This window comes from Vicia villosa, linkage group LG7 (genome assembly GCF_029867415.1).
Source record: "Vicia villosa cultivar HV-30 ecotype Madison, WI linkage group LG7, Vvil1.0, whole genome shotgun sequence".
In the NCBI taxonomy this organism is placed as follows: Eukaryota; Viridiplantae; Streptophyta; class Magnoliopsida; order Fabales; family Fabaceae; genus Vicia; species Vicia villosa.
This window is the reverse complement of record NC_081186.1, coordinates 98,611,427-98,633,535: the sequence shown is the minus strand read 5'-3', so window position 1 is coordinate 98,633,535 and position 22,109 is coordinate 98,611,427. Positions and strand designations below refer to the sequence as shown.

General features: G+C 31.4%; 2 protein-coding genes across 2 annotated transcripts; both read right to left on the bottom strand.

Moving 5' to 3' along the window:
• Window positions 1-1,660: 1,660 nt before the first annotated feature.
• On the bottom strand, window positions 1,661-4,066 carry LOC131617966 (homeobox-leucine zipper protein HAT3). The gene is made up of 4 exons (XM_058889237.1): window positions 3,625-4,066; window positions 2,952-3,280; window positions 2,615-2,694; window positions 1,661-2,421 (listed from the first exon to the last, which is right to left on the bottom strand). The coding sequence occupies exons 1-4, from the start codon at window positions 3,791-3,793 to the stop codon at window positions 2,094-2,096; spliced, it is 906 nt and encodes a 301-aa protein (XP_058745220.1). The 5' UTR covers window positions 3,794-4,066; the 3' UTR covers window positions 1,661-2,093.
• A 13,843-nt stretch (window positions 4,067-17,909) lies between these two features.
• LOC131617965 (exosome complex component RRP4 homolog) lies at window positions 17,910-20,636 on the bottom strand. Its single transcript, XM_058889236.1, has 7 exons — window positions 20,515-20,636; window positions 20,000-20,280; window positions 19,872-19,917; window positions 19,698-19,787; window positions 18,762-18,827; window positions 18,599-18,664; window positions 17,910-18,340 (listed from the first exon to the last, which is right to left on the bottom strand). Exons 2-7 carry the CDS (start codon window positions 20,245-20,247, stop codon window positions 17,939-17,941), a joined length of 918 nt encoding a protein of 305 aa, XP_058745219.1. The 5' UTR covers window positions 20,248-20,280; window positions 20,515-20,636; the 3' UTR covers window positions 17,910-17,938.
• Between the last annotated feature and the right edge of the window lie 1,473 nt (window positions 20,637-22,109).

Sequence of the window (22,109 nt, the reverse complement as noted above, 5' to 3'; positions counted from 1 at the left end):
CCGTCATTACAGACGTTGGCTTCGTCATTAACGCGAGATTCATTAATGACACATTCAATCATCAGTTATAGTCGGCTTGTACGTAACAGCTAGGCGTTACTTCCGGGTTGTACCGTGACCCTCTGTTGCCTTTGGTACGCGGCCTGTGCTGGTACTCAATGATACCCTGCTGGCCCGACTAGGGTACTCGGCATATATTGTGGACAGTCCTCGGCTTAGGTATTCAAGTGTCTGCTTACACTGTATTCGATCCAAGTCGCGACTTTATAAGAATCCCGAGTATGGAACATAATAGAAATGACAATATTAGAGGGAGGTGTTGGAATAACACCTATAGAAAAAAAGGCGGTAGAAAATAAATTTATGTGGGTTTGATATGTACATAGAACGTAGATTATGTGATAAGGAAAGTAGATCAGATGGAGAGAGGGCAAACAACCAAAGGTAGAAAGACCTAAAAAACTATAAGAAAAATTATTAAAAAAGATCTCGAGATTAACGATTTAGAAATAAGCATGATATTGAATAGAACATTGTGGTAAAAGTAAATTCATGTAATCGACCCTATTTAGTAGGATAAGACTTTATTGTTATTTTTGTTGTTCATTCAGTTCTGGGAATTTATCATGTTGTTGTGACACATGGTTGCTTGCCAAATACCAATCATAATCTTGAGTTGTGAGAAGCTAGGAAAGCACTGTTAATTAATTTCTTATCACTATGTGCTTGAGTTAGAGTAAGTTTTGTCAAACTTGTAGTAGCAATACATTGTTGTGTGTCCAAATCTTGTTGAAAACTTGGAATATTGGTTTTAGAGTTTCTTCCTCTTCATCTTCCTCCTTTTCAACCTCTGAAGTTAGAGCCTCTCCAATTGCTACTTGAGTTCAATTTGTTGCCCTTAGTCAATCTTGTCTGCAATTGCTACTTGAGTTCAATTTGTTGCCCTTAGTCAATCTTGTTGGCAACATTTGTTGTTGTAATGAGAGTTAGGCAGTGAGGTTTATTTAGTTGCTCAATCCAATTCTCAAAGGTTAGTAATTGAGCTTGCAAATCAACACATATAAGTGTAGTTTGATCAGACAACTTGACCACTACAGTTTATACATCATGATTATCAATCCCTAAAATATCAAAATACATAAATGTAGTCCTAAAGATTCACATATACATACTAAATCAAAATAGTTTTTCAGACAAATGAAACATTCAAAAGACAAAACTGGCCTATGATACTATATGCTATGTAAAGTCATGAACATGGACCATGCTAACAAGAGTAGTAACTGTTTTGTGTATGTTACTTGCCTTTTTAAACCAGACTTTCAAAAACACAATGAATATTGATGCAACCACTCTCACTAGTGTGTTACCACATTTACCTTTCTTCACTATTGTCACCTTTTTACCAAATGGTAGTAATGGAAAAATCCATATTTCAAGGAAGCATGAAATTAGACTAGTGTCCCAAACAATGTGACTCATCATTCAACCCCATGTTGAAGTATAGAAACAAAGGAAAAAGAATAAGAACAAAAGATAGACAAAATCATTTCAAATTGAGACCACATCTTTTCACCTCATGGGAATCTCCTTATTTTGTCCCCTTTCCAATCTTGCACAAAATCCCACTTTTTCTCACCAACTTGTATGATAAACCACATGAAAAAACTAGATAAAATAGATTCGGATTCTCCTTTTCACCCTTTCAAGGTTCATAAAGATTGATAAACTATTCAGCATATGATGAAAAACACAAACTACTTTAACATGTTGAAACTTTACACATCCTAAAGTTGAGTAAAACATGTTATCACTAGGCCTAAAGTAAAATAAGCCTAGACTCAAAAGTTAACTAAAGTCATAACCTTCTCAAGTCCTAATGAACTAAAACTAAAAAGTAAAGTGCACTACAGAATTGATTCATTTCTGTCTAGCTTTTAACTGCAACTTCTTGCACTGAGTTTGGCAGAATCGCGTTGAGCCGCCACCGTGATTCCATCAAACTCACTGTGTTGTGTTTCCGAACATACACTAAATGTCTTTGCCTACTTAAACCTACTACTAGTGCTAATATCATGGGCGAAGACTCATGATCAGGAACGGTTTTGGAGAGACATGGCTGCCCAAGGGTTGACAGGTACTGGTCGTTGAACACTCGGGCCTAATGGATTGCGGTTAGCTGGAGTTGAAGCAGAGGGTGCGGCTGCTGATGAGGAGGATGCGGATGACACGGCGACACGCTCGCACGAAGGGCACATTGTAAGAGTGGTGGGAGGGTTCATTTGCATGTAAAGTTGTGGAGATAACTTCAATGCCCTAAGCTCTTGCACCTCCTTCTGCAACCTTCTATTCTCTTCAGTTAGAGTCTCACAGCATCTCTTCAAATACTCACAATCCACTTCAGTTTGCTTCAACTTGGTTCTGCAATTATTGAACCAAAACAACTCACTTCAATGTAACCACAAAACACACATGATTAACATACAACAATGTAACAAACAATGTCACACCATCACAACAATAAAGTGTATTTATTACTATTCTAAACTCAAAAATTTATATGTGAAATGACAATAACACCCCTAAGTAGAAGAAAAACAAAAAGAAACTTCACCTTGCTCTTCTGTTTTGAAACCACACCTCCACTTGTCTGGGTTTCAGATTCAACTGTTTTGCCAATGCTTGCTTTTGTTTCTGAAAAAATAAAAATAAAAACAAATTATATTATATTATTAAAATACTAATCATAATGAAAAAAAAAAAACCTCAAAATAACCTAAAAATAATAATAAAAACAAAAAAGACAAATTCAAAATAACCAAATTTGCACTACCAAATACACCCTTAACCTATACTTGAATTACAGATATGCCACTGATGATGATTACCAAATTACAACTAAACCATTTGATTGAAATTAAATTACTGAATTACCCCTGCAACAAACTCACCGGATTCAGCGTATTGTGCTCTTTGAAAGTTTCTTCCAGCAACACTGACTGTTCCTTCGACAACCTCAGCTTCTTCCTCGAAGATTCACCATCGCCGCCGCATCCACCACCGTCATCATCCTCACTTCCACCGCGAGAGCACGAAGCCCTCTCAACAGCATCATTTTCATCTCCATTTCCTTCTCTTTCACTCCGCTTCCCACTTATACTCGACACAGTGCTATTCGGCGACGAAACTCCGTTCTCATCGTCAAACACCGCCGCCGCAGACGCTCGCAGCGAGTTCCCGTCGATTCCGCGCAGAAACGACCTCGTTTCGGTACTGAGATCTGTCACACGTGGTAAGCACGTGAGTTTGTTAGTGGCAAACGTGTAATTAATCACGACAATAAAGCCTTTTTTACTCATAACCGATTTTACTCATAAATTAAGAAAATAAACCTAAAATAAACATAAAATAAAATAAGGTTTGTGTTCTTCCGAATGATTTTAACAAAACAGAAAAAAAATTCTAAAAAAAATATTTAAAAAAATGCAAATGAAGTGTGTTCTTCATTATAGGTTATCAAAAATGGTTTTTTTTTTTTTTTAGTATTTACCCTAATAAAAAAACGGCCAAAACTTGGAAATAAAAAAATAGAAAAGAGATGTAAATAAGAAAAAGAAAACATACCATGAAAATGGAACAAGTTATTGAAAGAAACCCTATGGTTTGGAACAGATTGAAGAGGTTTGTGCGTAACATTCATAGGAGTTTGGTTTTTATTTCTATTATTATCATATTTTCCACACCCTAAACTCAAGCTCAAACCCAAGCTAAACTCATCATCTTTCTCACCCATTTTTCTTCCTCAAAAAAAAAAAAAACAACAGAACTTGTTTGGTTTAAAGAGATGAAGAAAAAAAAAAAACAAAACAGAATGGTGTTAAGAATGGAAGGACAGAAAAAATGGGGTTGGTTGGAGTATGAAGTATGATGACAGTGTGGTCAGAGAGCATTAGGTAGCTTTATGGAGAACAGTATAAGAAATGAAGGATGGATGAAACTATATATATAGAGATAGATATAGATACAGTACTATGGAGAACAGTAATGAAAGAGAGAACATGCAATAGAGTTAATCATGACTTGTGTCAGAGTGACTGTTTCATATTCATTGATACAATCATAATAATATTATTATAATATTTGCCTTTTTGAACTTTAGCTAACAAACATTTCGATTTTCTATGCTTCAAAGTCCAACTTTAGTTTCTTTTTAACCATGGTTACTTTGGAATTTTCAAACTCTAGTAGGCAATGACAAATTTACAATACTCCCTCCGTCTCATAATGAGTGACTCAATTGGAATAATTTAGTGTCCCAAAATGAATGACCCATTTCAATTTTCAATAAATTTTTTTCTATTCTACCCTCTAATTAATTAAGCTTTCACAATTTCCAATACATGACTAAGGGTGCAATGGTAAAAATGTTATTCTCTCTCTTACTTTTCTACACTTTTCTTAATATGTGTGAAATGGTGGGCTGGGTCACTCATTGTGGGACGGAAGGAGTAATTTTTAAGGAAAAAGAAATTTTTTGTTATATTTTTAATATATTTTTTTATTTTTCATTTGAATTATATTTCAATTCTATTTATAATTATAGATGTTAATAATAATAAAATATATTATGGAATATTATTAATTTTTTTGCTATAAAATTATTTATAATTTTTATGTGGTCTACTTTTGACCATGTTTCTCTCATCACATTTATAATTTTTATTGAAAGAATTTAGTCTTTTAACCTAAATTAGATCATTTAAAATTTCTATAAACCACTTGTAAAGTTGTTATTGTATAATTTTGATTAATACAAATTTGACCTTCTAGATTATTTTTAAATTAAGAAAATACATCTATTTTCAGTCGAACAATACTCATTCAAGGTAGTTGTAACTTTGAAAAAATATTATATTTCTTTCAAAAACTTTGAAAATGATAAACATTTAACAAGGAATGATAAAAATATCTAATGTCATTGGTCAATGCTTTATGTATATTTCTATAAAATATACTACCTTTATTTTTAATAGTTGTAAAAATATTTTAATTTCTCTATAAAAATAATTTTATTTACAATCTTTACAAATATGCAACTATGTCCACATTGAAATTTGTCATGTACTTCTTTGAGATCTTATTTTATAGAATTGGAGTTAAATATTTTTTATGCTATAAATATTAATTAAAATATCAATAATTTTTTCAAGAACTAAAATAAAATACAAATATTTTTACAGAAAATTAATCTAAACTTTAATATTTGAATTAGCTATTTACATATTTAACTTTTAAAAAATCTTTCGGACATGAATTGATAAAAGCTTAGTGTTTCCATGTTAAAAAATTACATAGAAACTAAATATGAAAAATAGAGTCAACAAATTCAAAAGGAAAAATGATATGTGTTCCAAATGCATTTTCCAATACAAAGAATACTTAGAAATTTTGTTTTGGAAACAACAATTTCATAAATACTACTAGTAAACAGTTAGATATATCATTTTCCAACACAAATTATTACATACTAGTATGTTTTTTAACTAATGTCCTAAATACACTTATCAACATTTTTCATACACATGAAAATTATTGTCTATATTTTACTTATTGTTGTCTTTTTTACTATTTTGATTATAAATCATCCTATAATTTTAATTAAAACATTACTAACTTATGTTTCATTACACTTTTACCATTTCATCACTTAAAATAAATGTTGTTTGGCCAAATAAAATTAATTTAAAATTGAATGACATTTTTACTTTTAAATTTATGTTGAAATGGAAGGAATATTATTAATTACTCTATCTTCCTCTAAGTTTTTAAATATCTTTTTTCAATATCATAGATAAAGATTAAATTTAATAAATTATTTAATAATTTATGGTTTTGATATAAAATTTAATATATTCTTTAATGTATTCAAAATGGTCAAAACTTTATAAAATTTAGAAAGAATCATGTAAAAGGATAATGTAAACAAATTTCTTAAAATACTTTAAAGACTTAGTACGATTTTATATTAATTTAAATTTGTATATATTATGCACTGAAATTACAAACAAACAAAAAAATAACAAGGTTAACTCAATTGATAAAGACTAGATTTATCGAAGTGATTTTGGGTTTAATTTTTAAAAATAAACTATAATTTTTTATTTAAATTTTTTTAATTGTCTTTGAATGTTTATTAAAGGGCTCACAATAATAAAGCTTCACAATTGTTCTAAACAGAGTATTTCAAAATTCTATCAATTGTATTTTGAAAATTGTATTCTTTACATCCTTAAAATATGAAGATTATTTATAAAATAAAAAAAAGGCTAAATTACAAAAGCCCTCTATTTTGGTATTTTTATAATTTTGGTCCCTCTATTTTTTTTAAACAGTTTTGATCCCATCCCTATTTTGAACCAATTGTTCATGTACTTTTCATGTACTGTTCATGTACGGATCATGCACTGTTTATGAACAAAATTGAAATGAGAACTAAAACTGTTTAAAAAGAAAATAGGAAGACTAAAATCGTAAAAATACCAAAACAATGGGAATAAAACTGTAATTTAGCCAATAAAAAACGTAGATGATAATAATAATTATAATAATAATAAATAATAATAATAATAATAATAATAATAATAATAATAATAATAATAATAATAATAATAATAATAATAATAATAATAATAATAATAATAATAATAATAATAATAATAATAATAATAATAATAAAGTCATGAACATTAATAGTAGTGGGACTATTTGTATTCTGTTGAGATTCTTGAGAAGGAAAAGGTGCTTTTTTGGCTTATGAGTTTGACTATTGACTCTCCACCCATCATCATAATGAAAGTGAGTGAGTAAGTAGTGTGAGTCTGAAGATATTTGAGCGTGTTTCATAAGCTTCACGCGCTGTAACTACACGCGCTGGGAATTGAAAATGAAAATAATAACCTCATGATCATGATCATTATTATGATCATGTTCTGATGTTGTTTGTTCATGTATTGTGCCATCATTCGAGGTGGGTCCCACTCTAAGCTCATCCATCATTTGTGAAAAGAAGAGTCTCGTGAATGACATGGCTTTTCCATGGCATGCCAACTCCAACTCACGAGGCTACCTTGTTTCTATGTGTAGGGACCACTTTGCTCATTGTACTTATACGGCAACAAATTATGATTTTCTTATGACTTCCATTAATATCACTAGAGTACTTCATATTCATACAAGTCTCATGAATTTTTGTAAGAATTTCAAAATTAGTATTACTCCATTTCATCTAGAGTTTGTGATATATTTTATGTATGAGTATGTTGGAAAAAAAATCAATTGTTTAATTGATTTGCACTATGTTTTATGTAAGATTATTAAATTGTTATTTGATTTTTTTTTTAAAGTAAATTGACAAGTTTTTTTTTTAGGTCACAACTCACACGACCTATCAATTTACATGGGTTCACCCTCTCTAAAGATTATTGATACCACCTATAGATGAACCTTACAAAAACATACATTTTTTATTTTTACTTTAAGTCATTAAATCATCATTCAACGGTTGTTTGCGCTCCACGTTAGACAATATATTGACAGTTACAATGGTCTATTATATAAAAGCATGACCATGAGTCTCGTCCAAGTACGATTAATATTAATTACTCCCTCTGGTCCCATTTATAATAAAAAATTCTCTTTTTATATACATTAAATAAATAATGTATTTAGACAACATATTGTGTAGATACATTATTTATTCAATGTATCTAAAAAGAGAATCTTTTCTTATAAATGGGACTGGAGGTAGTACACACTTTTAAAAGCTTCACCTTAATCTTTTGCTGATTTTTCAAGATTATTGAAGATCTTGAGAATATTGAAGTGAAGATTGATGATAAGGATAAGGCTCTACTTCGGCTGAGCTCAATATCCAGATCCTTTGAGCACTTTAAGGATGTCATCCTTTATGGTAAGGAAGGCAGTGTCACTTTGGATGAAGTCCAAACGGAGGTAAAATTTAAAGAATTTTCAAAGGCAAAATATTTGAAAATTGATGATAGTGGTGAAGGCTTGAATGTCTCAAAAGGAGGGATTAAGCATAGAGGGACGTTCAAATCAAATAAGTTTGACAAGTCAAAGATAAAATGTTTTAATTATCAAAAAATCGATCACTTCAAGAAAGATTGTTCTGAGAGAAAGGTCAATGATGATTTTATTCTAGTTGCGGTTGCCTTAGATGAGATTGGTTATGATAGTGTTGAAGTACTAGTAGTATCAAGTTTGGAGACTGAAGATAGTTTGGTCAAAGACTCAAATTGCTCTTATCACGTGTGTCCAAGAATTGAATACTTTGAGACTTTGAAGATGGTACAAGGTGGGGTAGTTCGCTTTGGTGATAATAAGGCTTGGAAGGTTCATGGTATTGATACGGTTATGCTTACAATATTCGATGATCAAGAGTTTCTTATTCATAATGTGAGGTATGTTCCAGAACTCAAGCGAAATTTGTTGTCCATAAGCATGTTTGATGATCTAGGCTATTACACCATAGTTTAATGTGAGGCGTTGAAGATTTCGCATGATGAAGTGATCATTGTTAAATAGTCTAAAATACGTGGTCTATATGTTTTGGAAGGTTCAAATGTCGGTGTTAATTAATCACCAACTAGTGAAGATTTTCATAACAAGAACAAGTTATGGGATTTGAGGTTCATGCATGATGATTGTCTGAAATTTGTTTCAGAACAGTTTAATGAATTTTGCAGAAGACAATGGTTAAAGATGCCTGAAACCGCTGAGTTGTCATTGAGTTTCTAGGGGTAAGGGTAGTGTCAAAGCAGCTTACTTGGTTGGTAGAGAGCTCTTTTAAATAAATATTAGTAAAAACCAACAGATGAAGCTTTTAGAAACTATGGCGGAGAAAACTCAATTCGAGGCGGAGTTTCCTACTTTAGATACTAGTAGTAATGAGGAAACGGTTACAGAGGCCTCTGATTATCATATAACTCGTGATAAAAGAAGGAGGAAAACTCTAACATCTCAAAGGGACATGTATGCTAGCCTTGGATGTTATGCTTTGAATGTGGCTACGAGTTGCAAAATTCATAAAAAGATACTTCAGGGAGGCATTCGAAAGCAGGTGGAGTCAACGGTGGTTGAAAAACTATAATTGTGGACTTAATAGATTACCTACAAGGAAAAAAAGGTGATTGAAAACAAGTGGATGCAAGTGGCGAGATCAAGGTTCAAGGATATCTTTAATTTGATGAATATTGTTGAATAGTGTTTCAATATGCTAGAGAGCAACAAGGTGGGAATTTTTTTAAAATAATCATATATTAAAAAAAATTACGCAAATAACCACGTTTCGGAAAAAATTACGCAAGTAACCAAGTTTCTGAAATCCTTAACACCCAGGTGCCATCTCACATGGCTTGTTCCTTTTTTTTAGCCCTAGGCGCCATCTGACATGGCACATTCGGTCCAATAAGCCATGTCAAATGATGCCTCCCTTCAACTTTTAGGAGGAGGAGGAGCCATCTCATATGGCTCCTCCTTGTATATGTGTCTTCTACAAATGCACCAAGGCGCCATCTGAGATGGCTTATTGCAGAAAAGCTGGACATAGGAGCCATCTATAACACCCGTATAATTTTAATTTTAATTTAATTTGAATATTAGATTAATAATTATAATTATTATGGATTTTATGAAAATAATGGAAAAATGATGGTTTATGGCATTTGGGTCATGTGAGAGATTAGTAAGAAGAGGAGGTGTGGTGTAGTAAAGCGCTTACTAATTTAATATTATTTTTCATAAAATAATTAGAATTGGGAAAGAAGGAACAGAACGTGAAAAGAGAGAAGTTGGAACACGAAGAACGTGAAAGAGGAACAAAGAGGAAGAGACCAAAGATCAAGAAATTTGGCTAAGGTAAGGGGGACTCTTCCAATTACCATCTCTTATCGTAATTATGGATGATAGTGCATGATTGGTTGTGTTGTTGAGTCAATTTGATTTGTATGTCAGAGTTAGGTTTTTGAGATTCTAGGAATTGATTAGAATTTGGGTTTTTGATGTAGGAATTGATGTATGATGAATGTCTAATGAGTATGAATGAATCCTATGAATAAAAACGTGAAAATGGACTGTTTTAGACTCAAAATCGTGGACTGGTATGAGTAGAAACGAGTGAGAATTGGACTGTTACAAAACTGCAGAAATTCTGGAAAATTACTGGTTTTTCGCGTATGGAACAGTGTCATACGCGTATGAGATGATGATGATACGCGTATGAGGGACACTCCCCAGGGGCAATACGCGTATGATACGCAGATGCCCTGTCCCAAAGACCATGTACTGGTGATTTGCGTATGAGGAGCGTATGAGGATGCTCATACGCGTATGGGAAATTTTAAGAAGGAAATTGGTTCTGGTGATACGCGTATGGCAAGGTTGATACGCGTATGAGTTTTTTTTAGCCATTTTGATTCTGGTGAAACGCGTATGATACGCGTATGGAAAAGGGTGATACGCGTATGGACTTGGTGATACGCGTACGGTCGCTGTGTGTTAAAAATCCTGTTTCGTGATCTCTTTGAAAGTTCAGTGATGCGTAACTTTCGATCTGTAGGCCTGTTGTGCGTACTGTTTGAGGATGAAAAACCTTGTGATGTGATCTTGTGTTTTAATGATGATTTGATTTATATTTGAATGGTGTTAATGTATATATGAACATGCTTTAATAATAATGATGATGATGATGATGAAATGAGTATAGGATGGTGTTACTCATAAAATGATGAGGATGAAGTATGTTGTATATATGTTTGCATGCATTCATAACCATTGATGAGGGCTGAATCCTAATGATAAGAGGGTTCAGTGAAGGGCAAGATTCCCATTGTGTGGAATCTGTGTTGGCAGGGCCGTATCAGGATGATGTTAGATCGGTCGGTGGATGATTTCCACTGGTGATGTTTGGTACCACATGCATAGAGTCAGTCGCATTCATATGCATGAATTTGATAACATGACTGAATGTATTTCATTGTTATGTTTTGGTGTGATGTGATTGTGTGGATGATAGATTATCTGAATATAGATGAATTGGGTGAGCAATATAACTATTGATGTATTGTTATTTGTAATGCAATAATATTTGTTAATTGTGAATGAGACTCACCTTTACACTATATTTTTCAGATTGAGGATAGCGACTCCGACTCGGTGAGGATTAGCTCATGAGTCGATATGTTGTTTAGCGTCGGGTCATGCTCTGATAGATGTAATACTGGGGGAAACGCTGTTTTAATGCTTATGATAATAACTCTGTTTTATTTAATTTATTTTGAGGATTGAAAGCATTGATGATGTAATGCTAGTTATGTGATTTATTCCGCTGTGTAAACATGAGATATTTACCTTATGAGTTATGTTAAGATGTTCTTCCGAGAATGCATGACGTACGACTGATGATGTTTATTTTAATTATTATGAATTGTGACGCCCTTGTGCATGCTACTCTGTTTAATTGTTTAATTGCCGCAGGGTTAGAAGGGTGTTACACCATCCCACATGGCGCCTCCCTTCATCTGGTACATTGGTGGCGCCATCTCGCATGGCGCCTTGGTGTCAAGGTTTTCTTAAACCCGATTATTTGCGTAATTTTTTCCGAAACGTGGTTATTTGTGTAATTTTTTTTAATACATGGTTATTTAAAAAAAATCACAAGGTGGTTGATGGTTAAATTGACATCACCGCAGTTTCAAGTCAAGGTGAAGATTATTAAAATATGCCATAAAACTCGTGTTGATTATGAGAAAAAGAATATGTTTTGAGATTGCCAAAAATTCAAGAAGTCGAAAAGCAGTTAGAATTCGGGCGATTCGCAAATATTGGGTTTGACCGGTTCGACTTACGAACTCGTTTATTTATTGTTAGAATATTGAATATATATTAATTTAGAAAAATGCTAAATTATTATAAAAAATATTATAAAATATTTATAATATTTTATTCTAATCACTAATAAATTGTGTTAGGTTTTAGTAAATTATAATGTATATTTTTTGTTATTACAGTGTGACAATTTTAGAGTTTTAGAGAAAAAGGAGAAACAAGGGTTTAGGGTTTAAGGAAAACTTTTAGAGTTATATAAAAGGGTCAGACAATATTTATTGATACATTGGGTTTTAGTGATTCATACAGTGAGTGTTGGAGAGATTGAGAAATATTTGAGTAGAAAATAGGTGTTTGTTCTTGAGAGCCTCTAGGATTTGTTCTTGAGAATTTTGAAGGCAAAAACTATTTTCTTGTAACTAATTTGTAATCTTTTGTAACAATTTTCTGAGTATAGTAAAATAGAAAATTATTCTCTTCCAAGTCGTAGATTTTTTTTATCGAGCTGAGTAAACAAATCTTTCGCCTTTCTCGCTTTATTTTCTTCTGTTATATTTTTTGCTTATTGATTATTATTGCTGAAATCTTTTGCCCCACATATCAAATTAATTATTTGATTTAAGTTAGACCTTGTCATGTCCACAATATTTATTTTAAATATGATATTTCCTTCCTCTCATAATTAGGCATTTAGTTGATATTTTACACATATTACAAAAATATATAAATAAAAGAATGAATAAGATTTTTATTATTATTATTATCAAATAAGAGTAATGAAAGTAATACTAAAATGTATAATCGAAAAATGAATTAATATTGTATTATTAGAAATGAACCATTTTTTTGTTGTTTTTTTTTTTCAAATGAATGATTCGTTATGAAAAGGAGACTAGGAGAAAGCATTGATATTATTCCTTCCATTTTACAATGAGTGATTCATTGAATCATTTCACACATATTAATAAAAATGTATTAAAGTAAAATAATAATGTTTTTATTATAGTGTCCTAGTATGTATTGAAAATGATAAAAATTTTATTAATTAAAAGGTATAATTAAAAAAATTATTAAAAATTAAAATGAATTATTTATTTTAAAACATTATTTTATTTAAAAAAAACTTTACTCATTATAAGACGGAGAGTGTATATGATAAGAATTTCATTTTCATAAACTATACAAATATCCACCAATTCAAAAGGGATATTGACAACTACTAATACCACTTGTATATAATTGAAAGATTATTCATTTCCAATGTTTTTTTTTCGTAAGCAGTTTTGAAAGGATTGATAGTACTAGTAATAATTTGAATTTGAATGATAGATAGGAGTAAAAAGAGTTGAAATGAGAGTAGTAGTTGACATAATGATGTAAATATAATCGAACATCAATGATTGGGACTTTGCATGAAGTTCAACAGCATGCGTCCCCTCAAACTTTATCCGACCAAATCTTTCACATATCTTTTTAAGTTTTGCTGTTGCTTGCGCTCGCCTCGTTGATGTCTATGCTTTATAAATTAAATTTATTTTTATACAACCTTTAAAGAAACTTGTTAGGAAAATTTACTTGAACATATCCGTTTTCCTTGCATTTTAATGCAGAGCCTATCATTAATTTAAACCCCACACATTTTAATGTGTTTATCCAGCTCTTTTTTATTTTCTTAGATTTTTACATGTACATGTATTTAGATGAATTTCTATATTTTTAAATTTAAAAGATGTTGTATTTAGGAGTGAGAATAGACCAGGTTGATTAACAGGAGTCTACGGCTCAGCCCACATAGGTTTAGGTCAGACAAGATATTTTATATAAATAGAAAAAGCCTAGGTTTTTTAATAAACTTATTTAGTTAAAAAAGACTAGGTCACAGGCAGGGTGACAAAACGGGCCGCCCGTCCCGTCTTATGCCCACCAAAAAACGAGCGGGGTGGGCATGCCTGCCAAATAAAATGAGCATAAAATTCATGCCCGTCCCGCCAAGATGGCGGGTTGGCGGGCGGCAGGCTTACCCGCATATTTTTATTTATATTTTTTTAATAGATTAATAAGCTTTTTTTACCTTTTAATTTTTTTTACTTTTTCACTTAATAAGCTATTTGGATTGTAATATCGTGTTGTCGGTTTCGGGCCGTCGCTTGTGTATCAAGGTTGGAGAACTCTTAGTTCTCCCTTTTAATAAAATTCTTGCTTACACAAAAAAAAAAATTAAACTTTTCACTTATTTTTTAAAATAATTTTTTATAAAAGCAACTTTTTAACAAATTTACTTAAAAATATATTACATATATTTATGAATAAATGTAAAAAAATAAACCATCAAAAATTGCAATTACTAGAATTAACTAAAAAAAGTGAGTTTTGGAGGACGGCGGGCTTTGGCGGGGCAAGTATGGCAGATAATTTATCAGTACCACCAAATATTATGAGTACCGAGATTTTAAATAACTTTGATGTGTATATTAGTTTCTACAAAATAAAAGTTGATTTTAATTTTCATTAATAATTCAGTAATAAAAATAATTTGTATACTTTCCTATACAAATAATTTATTTAAAAATGAGGGTGAGATGAGACTGTCCCGTGGACATAATTAGGGGTGGAATAGGTTGGGCCGAGGTAGGCTTTGTCAAGTTTGAGTCTCACCTATTAAAAAATTTAAAGCTTAAGTCTGGTCTATAGTCTATTGTAGGCTTGTTTTTTTGGCCTGAGTCTGACCTTTTTGGAAGCTTGTTTGATCTATTAGCTTACTTAAAAGTCTATTTCATTTGAACATTTATAAATAAGTTATTCTACTCAACTTTATATAGAATAACAATTTAAAAGATCAGTGAGATTAAATATTTATTTGCATTGATTTATTTGAGTTTGCCAAATAGCATAAAATTTGTGATACTATTTGTTTGAGAGAACTTATGGAAGCAACTTATAACATTGTTCATAAGATTTTTTTTCATCTTATTTTTATAATTTCTTCAAGATATATAAGATTTATTTTTATATTTTAATTCAAAGTACAAAATACAATATAATAATAATAAAATTATTCATATTTATTTAAATAGTCTGGTCTCATAGGTTTAAAATACTTTTTATATAGCCTGTGACTAGGGGTGGCAAAACGTTCTTAACCACTTGTTAAGAACGTTGATCTCAAAATCATTGAAAAGGAGACGAAATCATATTGAAGAAAACAATAACTCGTGAAGAGGAATGACACATCCATCATACTTGTTGCATACCTTTTTGTGCTCATCCGGAACAAACCACTCCTTAGTTGGATGAAGGTTCCACCTTTATAAAAGCATGATCCAAACCGCCATCACAGACAAAAACACAGACGACATTCAACATCTCATAATCCACTAACAGTGACTAGTTCTCCATTTTGCCTTACGGATTGTGGTAAGGGAATATCCATAATGGAAAATACTATCAATACAAAAAAAAGACAAATATAAAAAAACAACACAATTTACATTCAAGGTTAAGGTTCAACGCTTTACTAAAACATGCCAATAACAAAAGTTTGTCAGAAAGAAAGTATGAATATTAGAAACCCCAGGACCTCTTGAGGACGTAAGTGTATCACCATCTAATGAATCGCTAATGATGGAAGTCTCTTCTTCAGACCTCAGAAACCCAATCTCTTGAACCCTAATAAAGAAAGTTGAAAATAAATAAAGGAAAATATTGACCTAAAATTTATCGTCTACATGTCATCAGTACTGTCGAACAAAATATCGTCTACAATCATACAATCCACCATATTGGGAAGCTCAAATCACACCATTAACAGTTAGGATCTCCTCGTTAATTGTTCAAAGTACTCAACTCAAGTATCTTAAGATAGAAGAGATATCATTATTGGCTAGTATCTGGACACACGTCAAAAGTTCCCTGCAAAATAGTACCCCTTAAAAGAAATAAATTAAATCGTCTGTTCCCAACAAGGACATTCCATGGAGACTATTCACTTGCCCGTGCCAACAATAGGCATAGGGCCGTACGTAGAAAATCCTCGTCCTACAAAGCAGAGACAATAACTTAGGAATAATTATTATGGATTGTTCGAGAGGCCCATAGCAAAATGCCAAAGAGCGCGTGTAGTAGGTGATTCCTCATTCCTCAAAGACTAGATAATCCCCCATGCCTCCTCTCGCAGGAAAGATTTTTTCTCTCAAACAATATAAAAATAAAAAATATGTCATTTAAAATATTCAAATTCTTTCTCACTTTTATAATATTTCTTATTTTTCAAACATTAAAATGTTAAATTTGCAAGTCATTCCTCTCTCTCTATCACACTGAAAACTTATTCCAATAATCTAAAATTTCATCTAAGTGTTTAATCTATCACTTCTAATTCTCAAGGTGAACATTATTCATTTTCATTTGAACTTGTAAAAAAATAGTACACATAAACTAATAGCTCACGTGAATCAAAATTCTTAGTGGTACTACTAATTTATGGGCCAAAGTTGGAATCTACTAATTAAAAAGATTGTAAGAGGTCACGTGGGATGATGAATAGACACGTGGGAACACGTGGTCCCATAGTTGCACTCGTGCGTGTCACATTGTCGGTCGAAAAGCAGACACGCACTACCCTTAACAATCATTGGATACTCTTTCAAATGCCCTTCATCATTTCACAATCTTCACACCTCATTTCTACTTTCACTTCTAAACCGATTCTAAATTTAAACTTTTAATTTTGTCATTCTTGTTGAATTAAATTTAGAAATCTTAGATAACTTAGATAAATTATTTTAATTTATTATAATTTTTAAAATAAAACAAAAAGAATTATTAGAATCATTTTAATAAAAAAAAGAATACTAATTATTTTTCTAAAACATTGCCTCAAATATTTTTTTCTCTCTTTATTAACAAAACACTAAGATTTGTTTAGATTTTGTTTAGATTTATGTAATAAAGCAATATATGATAGAATAATATTACCATTATTTTGTTTTAATTACTTAAAATTGGACTGAGCATAATAAAATAGAGTGACACATCTCCATTGTATTAATTTTAAACAAATCTTAGTGTTTTGTTTAGAATAGGAATTTTAATCCGATTCAATCCATTTTACTTTATTATGTTTTGTATGCTTTAAAATCTATAAAATACTTTTATTTTAAATATTAAAATTAATGTATAAATTTTGTTCAATTTTATAAAAAAAAATGAAATTAAATATGTTATAATCTCGATTTTAAAAAAGAAATTTGAAATTTAATATGGTATAATCTCGATTTTAAAAAAGAAATATAAGATTTGATACGATATAATCTCGATTTTTAAAACGAATTATGAAATTCGACATGTTACGACCCAACTGTTTTCCTAAAATGATATATAATTGTAAACACATAACAATATACAATTATATTAAATTATGTGTGATTTTCAATTATTTAACTTAAGATTTTAATTGTGTTTCAAAAAAAACTTAAGATTTTAATTTAAATTTGGTTTAGATCTGATCCAAAGGCAAATTAAAGTAGAGTTCATTTCCATCTCACGTTTACTCGTCAAGCTGGTCAATTTTACTATAAACTGTTTTACGAGGTAAGAAATAATTATGTTTAAAACTAAATAAAATAACAAAACAAAGTTAAATCAAACACTTAAATGTTAACCTAATATATTAAAATTTATTTATAATTCAATTTTGAAACATAAATATGAAATTTGATCTGATTCAAACAGTTTCTATAAATGCGACATATAAACACATCAAATAGTACTCAATTTTAGGTGGTTTCAATGCTTTAAAAATAAAATGATAGGAGTACTAAATAGTTTGTTGTTTTAATTTGAATTTGCTTTAAATTTGAACCATTTCATTTCCCTCTTGCATGTATTCCCCAATAGCTTGTCAACTTTGCCATGGAATGCAAGAATTACAAGGCATAAAATGACCCAAGACTACAACTTAAATTAGTGACTACTTTTAGTATTTGTTAACTATGATGAATTTAATCTTCAGCTTCTTATCTGGGCTTTCATAATCTTACCTCTTTCTTTTATTTAAGCTTCTTCTCTCTGCCTCCTTTTCCGCAACCAGAACACAAAACTCGCAACCAAGCATGTCGTGTACTTCAAGATTTAATGACTGGCTCAAATCGACAATCCCCTTAATGATTTCAATTGTTACGGTAAATCCTAACTTGGATAATACTCGGATAGCATTAGCAGCCCTACATATGTATTTTCTCCTAGTATCATTTTTCTCTAGCTCAATTAGGTTAACTTGATATTCCGTCTCATCTTTGACTTCTACATGTTCTCCAATCCAAATCAGACCGTTGCAGCCAATTATTAGATCAATCCCATGTTCCTCCAGATGATGAAAATGTTGTTTCTGTCTCTTCACTAAATAAGGTGCGACCGCAACCATCTGACCAGTATTAAGCTACAATACAAAGTAACAAACAATTCATAAAATCACTGTATACACCATAACTATTAATATTGCATTGCATCTCAGTCATAAAAAGATAGTTGCAAGTTGTTTAGTTTTATGTATAATCGCGTGTAACTTGGTTAGCATTCCTATTTCCTAGAACTTAGTAAAGTTGGTTTTACGGTATGTAAATGTATCATTATCAATTTTTGAGAAAACAATAAATCAATAAAAGAAATATGTTTTAAGGTTTTCAAGACTACAAACCTTTCCATATTTTTTACTTCTTGCATGAAGATGAATGTCATCGTGCGATACACCACGAACTTCAGCCTGTGGGGACATGTACATCATTTAGAAGTTAGAACACTAATTATTTCCTTCATAAAACATAAGTAAATTTTGACAGACAAGATATAACATTACTTACACAAATGAGATCAGACTCTTCAAAAATACCGCGCATGTTTAGTTCATCTAGAGCTGTCCTTCGCCTCTGAGAGTGGAAAGAACAATTTAGTGTGAGTGGGTTTCAAGCTTATTTGAGAGAAAAATCCAACAATGTAATATAATACATATGAAAAGAAAAAGGCAAGACACCTAAATGAACTCAAAATAGAGGGTGATTGTGCATGATACATATCTCCGTGTTTATCAAAACCTCAAAGGACTTAACAGCTTGATAGTGATGATCATAAATGTTGTTAATTAACTATGGTATAGCATCCGCTATGTTGTCAACAACACGCTGTAGTAGAATAGCATAGCGGTGGTTGGGTTCAGCACAACGCCATTGGTCCTCGAGCTGCTGTCAATAATAGCGGATGTAACGTTTGCTATCGCAGCCACTATTGCGTCCGCTATTAGAATTTTGGGGATAAATTCCTCAAATTCTTTTTTTGAAACTGTTATTATTTTACAAGGTATAAGTTTTAATTCGAACCAACAGTAATTCTATGTTCTTGCCCATAAATAATTGTTCTGCTCTTCTTTCTACTTTTATAGTTCAATTCTATTTTATTCTTCTTATATAGGTTCTTTAACTATTCAGTATGATGATCTCTTTAATTTTGTGTATTAGTCAACTTTTGAGTATTTATGTGTTTACTTTGTAGATTGGTTTTTAGTCTTAGGAAGTTAGGAATTGCGGTTATCCCGCTATCCACTATAGTCACAATAACTCTCATTCTATGGGAGTTGTCTAATAAATTATTAACTAAACACTTAACTGCTTTTTTTTATCCTGTTTCTTTTCTAAAAGATAACTAGCTATTATGTATTTCTTTCTTAAACATTACTCGAAAATGCACTATAAATTTTGCAAGGTCCACAAAATTTCATATACATAAAAGGAGTTGCAAATTACCTGCACACCATCGGGCATATTCATAGCAGAAAGCATCAAAAAAGCATTTTGACTGCAATTAATATCCAATCTCCATAACTTTTGAGCAACCTAGGCCAGAACAGAGAGTAAAGGTTTACAACGGAAACGTGTGAAATCAAATAAACAAACCAGAAATATGTTACAAAAGTGTACCTCAATAACACGCCCTATAACAATGTCACCAACTTCAGGTTTGTACCTAAATTTAGTCAATAGAGTTCATTAACAAACAAAAAAACCTAACATTTAAAGAAATTCGATAAATTATGAAGGAAGATTACCTTGAGCACAAACCACGCACATAACCAAGCTTGTTAACACGTTCCACGGTACCACAGAGAGTGGCAACAACTTGACCGTCTAGTTCAGCAGTTCCGTGACCCTTAAGTACGCTGTCCTCACGGTTGACAGAGATAGAATCAGCTATGGTAACCAAAGCATCAGAATTTATCTTGGAAGACAGAGATTCCATCGCCTTTTGCAGACGAACCTTCTGAGTTTTATTGAACTTCAGTTGTATCCCTCCCATGTCTTCTATCTCTGATCGGGGTGGAGAGAGTGACTGCAAAACAAACAAACAAACTCAGCTATGGAAGCAAGCAACGGAGGAACGAACAACAAAAAAATCAATTCCAAAACTAGACTAAAGCCCCTAAAAATTTCTAAAACCCTAGAAAAATCAACACAGGTATTAATTATCATGAATTGGTTCCACAAGAGCAATCATTAAACTGTTGCAAACCAGTGATTAGGAACAGAATGCCGAAGAATGAGAGAGAGACAAAAAAATGCTTACGAGTGAGTGAACGAGCGAGACGAGTTGATGATTGAGTGGAGATTACGTTGTTCTTGAGAAAACCCTGGTTTAGTTTCCGTTGAGCGTGAGAAGAAGAGAACAAGGTTTACTTTTTATTTTTATTTTTAAAAGTATTGAGACTTTTATAAGTATGCAGGATTTAGGTTTTAAAGGATAATAATTTTTTTTTTTTATGATAGTCTCTTTTCAATTTTAGTTTAGATTTTTTAATTATAATTTGTACTATTTTTTTATGACTAATTTTTTCTATTTTCATTTCTTAAATGATGTTAAAATATAATTATTATATTTATTGATAAATTTCATAAATCACATTTAAGAAATTTTAAGGAATTGTAGATAAGTTTTCTCTTAAATATTAAATATTTATAAGTTGGATTTTTTTACTTCCCATATTTTCAACTTATTTAATAAATATTAAATAAATAATAATAAATTATGTTGTGCTTTTGTCTCTAAGTTAAAGTTGATTATCAATATCTTGAATTAAATAACTTAAATCAATTTAAAAAAACAAATAAACAACCACAACTATGAAATTAAAACCCATATACTTCGTATTTTTCAATTTTATTTCAATTTTTTTAAGTAAACACAACATTTTTATGTTTTAAAAGTAATACTTATTAAATATGTGCAATATTTGATATATTTTTAAAAAGGTAACACACTTATAAGATTAAGAGAGCACAGCAGTACAAGCAGAAAATAAATCAAACTGTACATGGTCGTTTCCATGTCTTAGAACCATAATGTTTAGGCTAACACGACAGTGAGTTTCACTATTTCTACCTCTACCAACAAATTTTACCAGAGCAAAATTTAGATCAAATATGATTGCAGTGCAATCCTCAATAATCAGATTAATTGTTGCCACTACATTTTTGCCATTGATGTAGTCAACCATCACTTTTGCATCTGTGTGTAACTCCAAGCTTTGTCAATTCGGCTCTTTCGCCATTTGTAAGACCCACCTGACTCATAGGGTCTCAACCAAACACATTTTTACAACAACATTATGTTTTTTTTTTGCAAGCTTGTAAAGACATTTCATCGAGACATATCTTAACAACACATCCCCACGTTGTTTGTCCGTCTTCAAAGCAACCAACATCCATATTTGATATGAACTTAACGTCTATAGCAAAAATTGTGTCATTTCTGTGATGGCTTTACCCCTTGTCCTGCTATTATGCGTTGACTTGAGCAGCTTCTCGTGCCACCCCAAGCGGATTAAACTGTTTGCTTTGAAATATCAATTGGTTCCTTCGTTTCCATTTCTTTATGAGCGTTGCACACACAATTTTAGTGTTTCTTTGGTCCATGCAATTAAACTAGTCCGGCAGCCACAATTTAAGTTCCACATGTATGGGAATGTGGATGCCCAAAGTTTGTGTAAACCACACTCGCTTGGCAACATGTCAGCTCAAGAAAAGATGTTATTCAAATTTAGCTTCATTGTAGCACAAGGGCATATAGGATCAATCTTCCTTCCTTTCTTTTTTAGGTTAACTTTTGTTGAAAAAATCTCTTTCAAAAGTCTCCAAATGAAGTTTATGTAGCTGGTTGGTAGG

Coding starts and splice junctions, on each gene's coding strand:
- LOC131617966 (XM_058889237.1), bottom strand. CDS start 3,793: ATGGGTGAGAAAGATGATGAGTTTAGCTTGGGTTTGAGCTTGAGTTTA. Junction 2,695..2,951: donor AGCACAATACGCTGAATCCG/GTGAGTTTGTTG, acceptor TTATTTTTTCAG/AAACAAAAGCAAGCATTGGC. Junction 2,422..2,614: donor TTTCAAAACAGAAGAGCAAG/GTGAAGTTTCTT, acceptor CAATAATTGCAG/AACCAAGTTGAAGCAAACTG.
- LOC131617965 (XM_058889236.1), bottom strand. CDS start 20,247: ATGGGAGGGATACAACTGAAGTTCAATAAAACTCAGAAGGTTCGTCTG. Junction 19,788..19,871: donor TTATAGGGCGTGTTATTGAG/GTACACTTTTGT, acceptor GTTCTGGCCTAG/GTTGCTCAAAAGTTATGGAG. Junction 18,828..19,697: donor ATATGCCCGATGGTGTGCAG/GTAATTTGCAAC, acceptor TTCCACTCTCAG/AGGCGAAGGACAGCTCTAGA.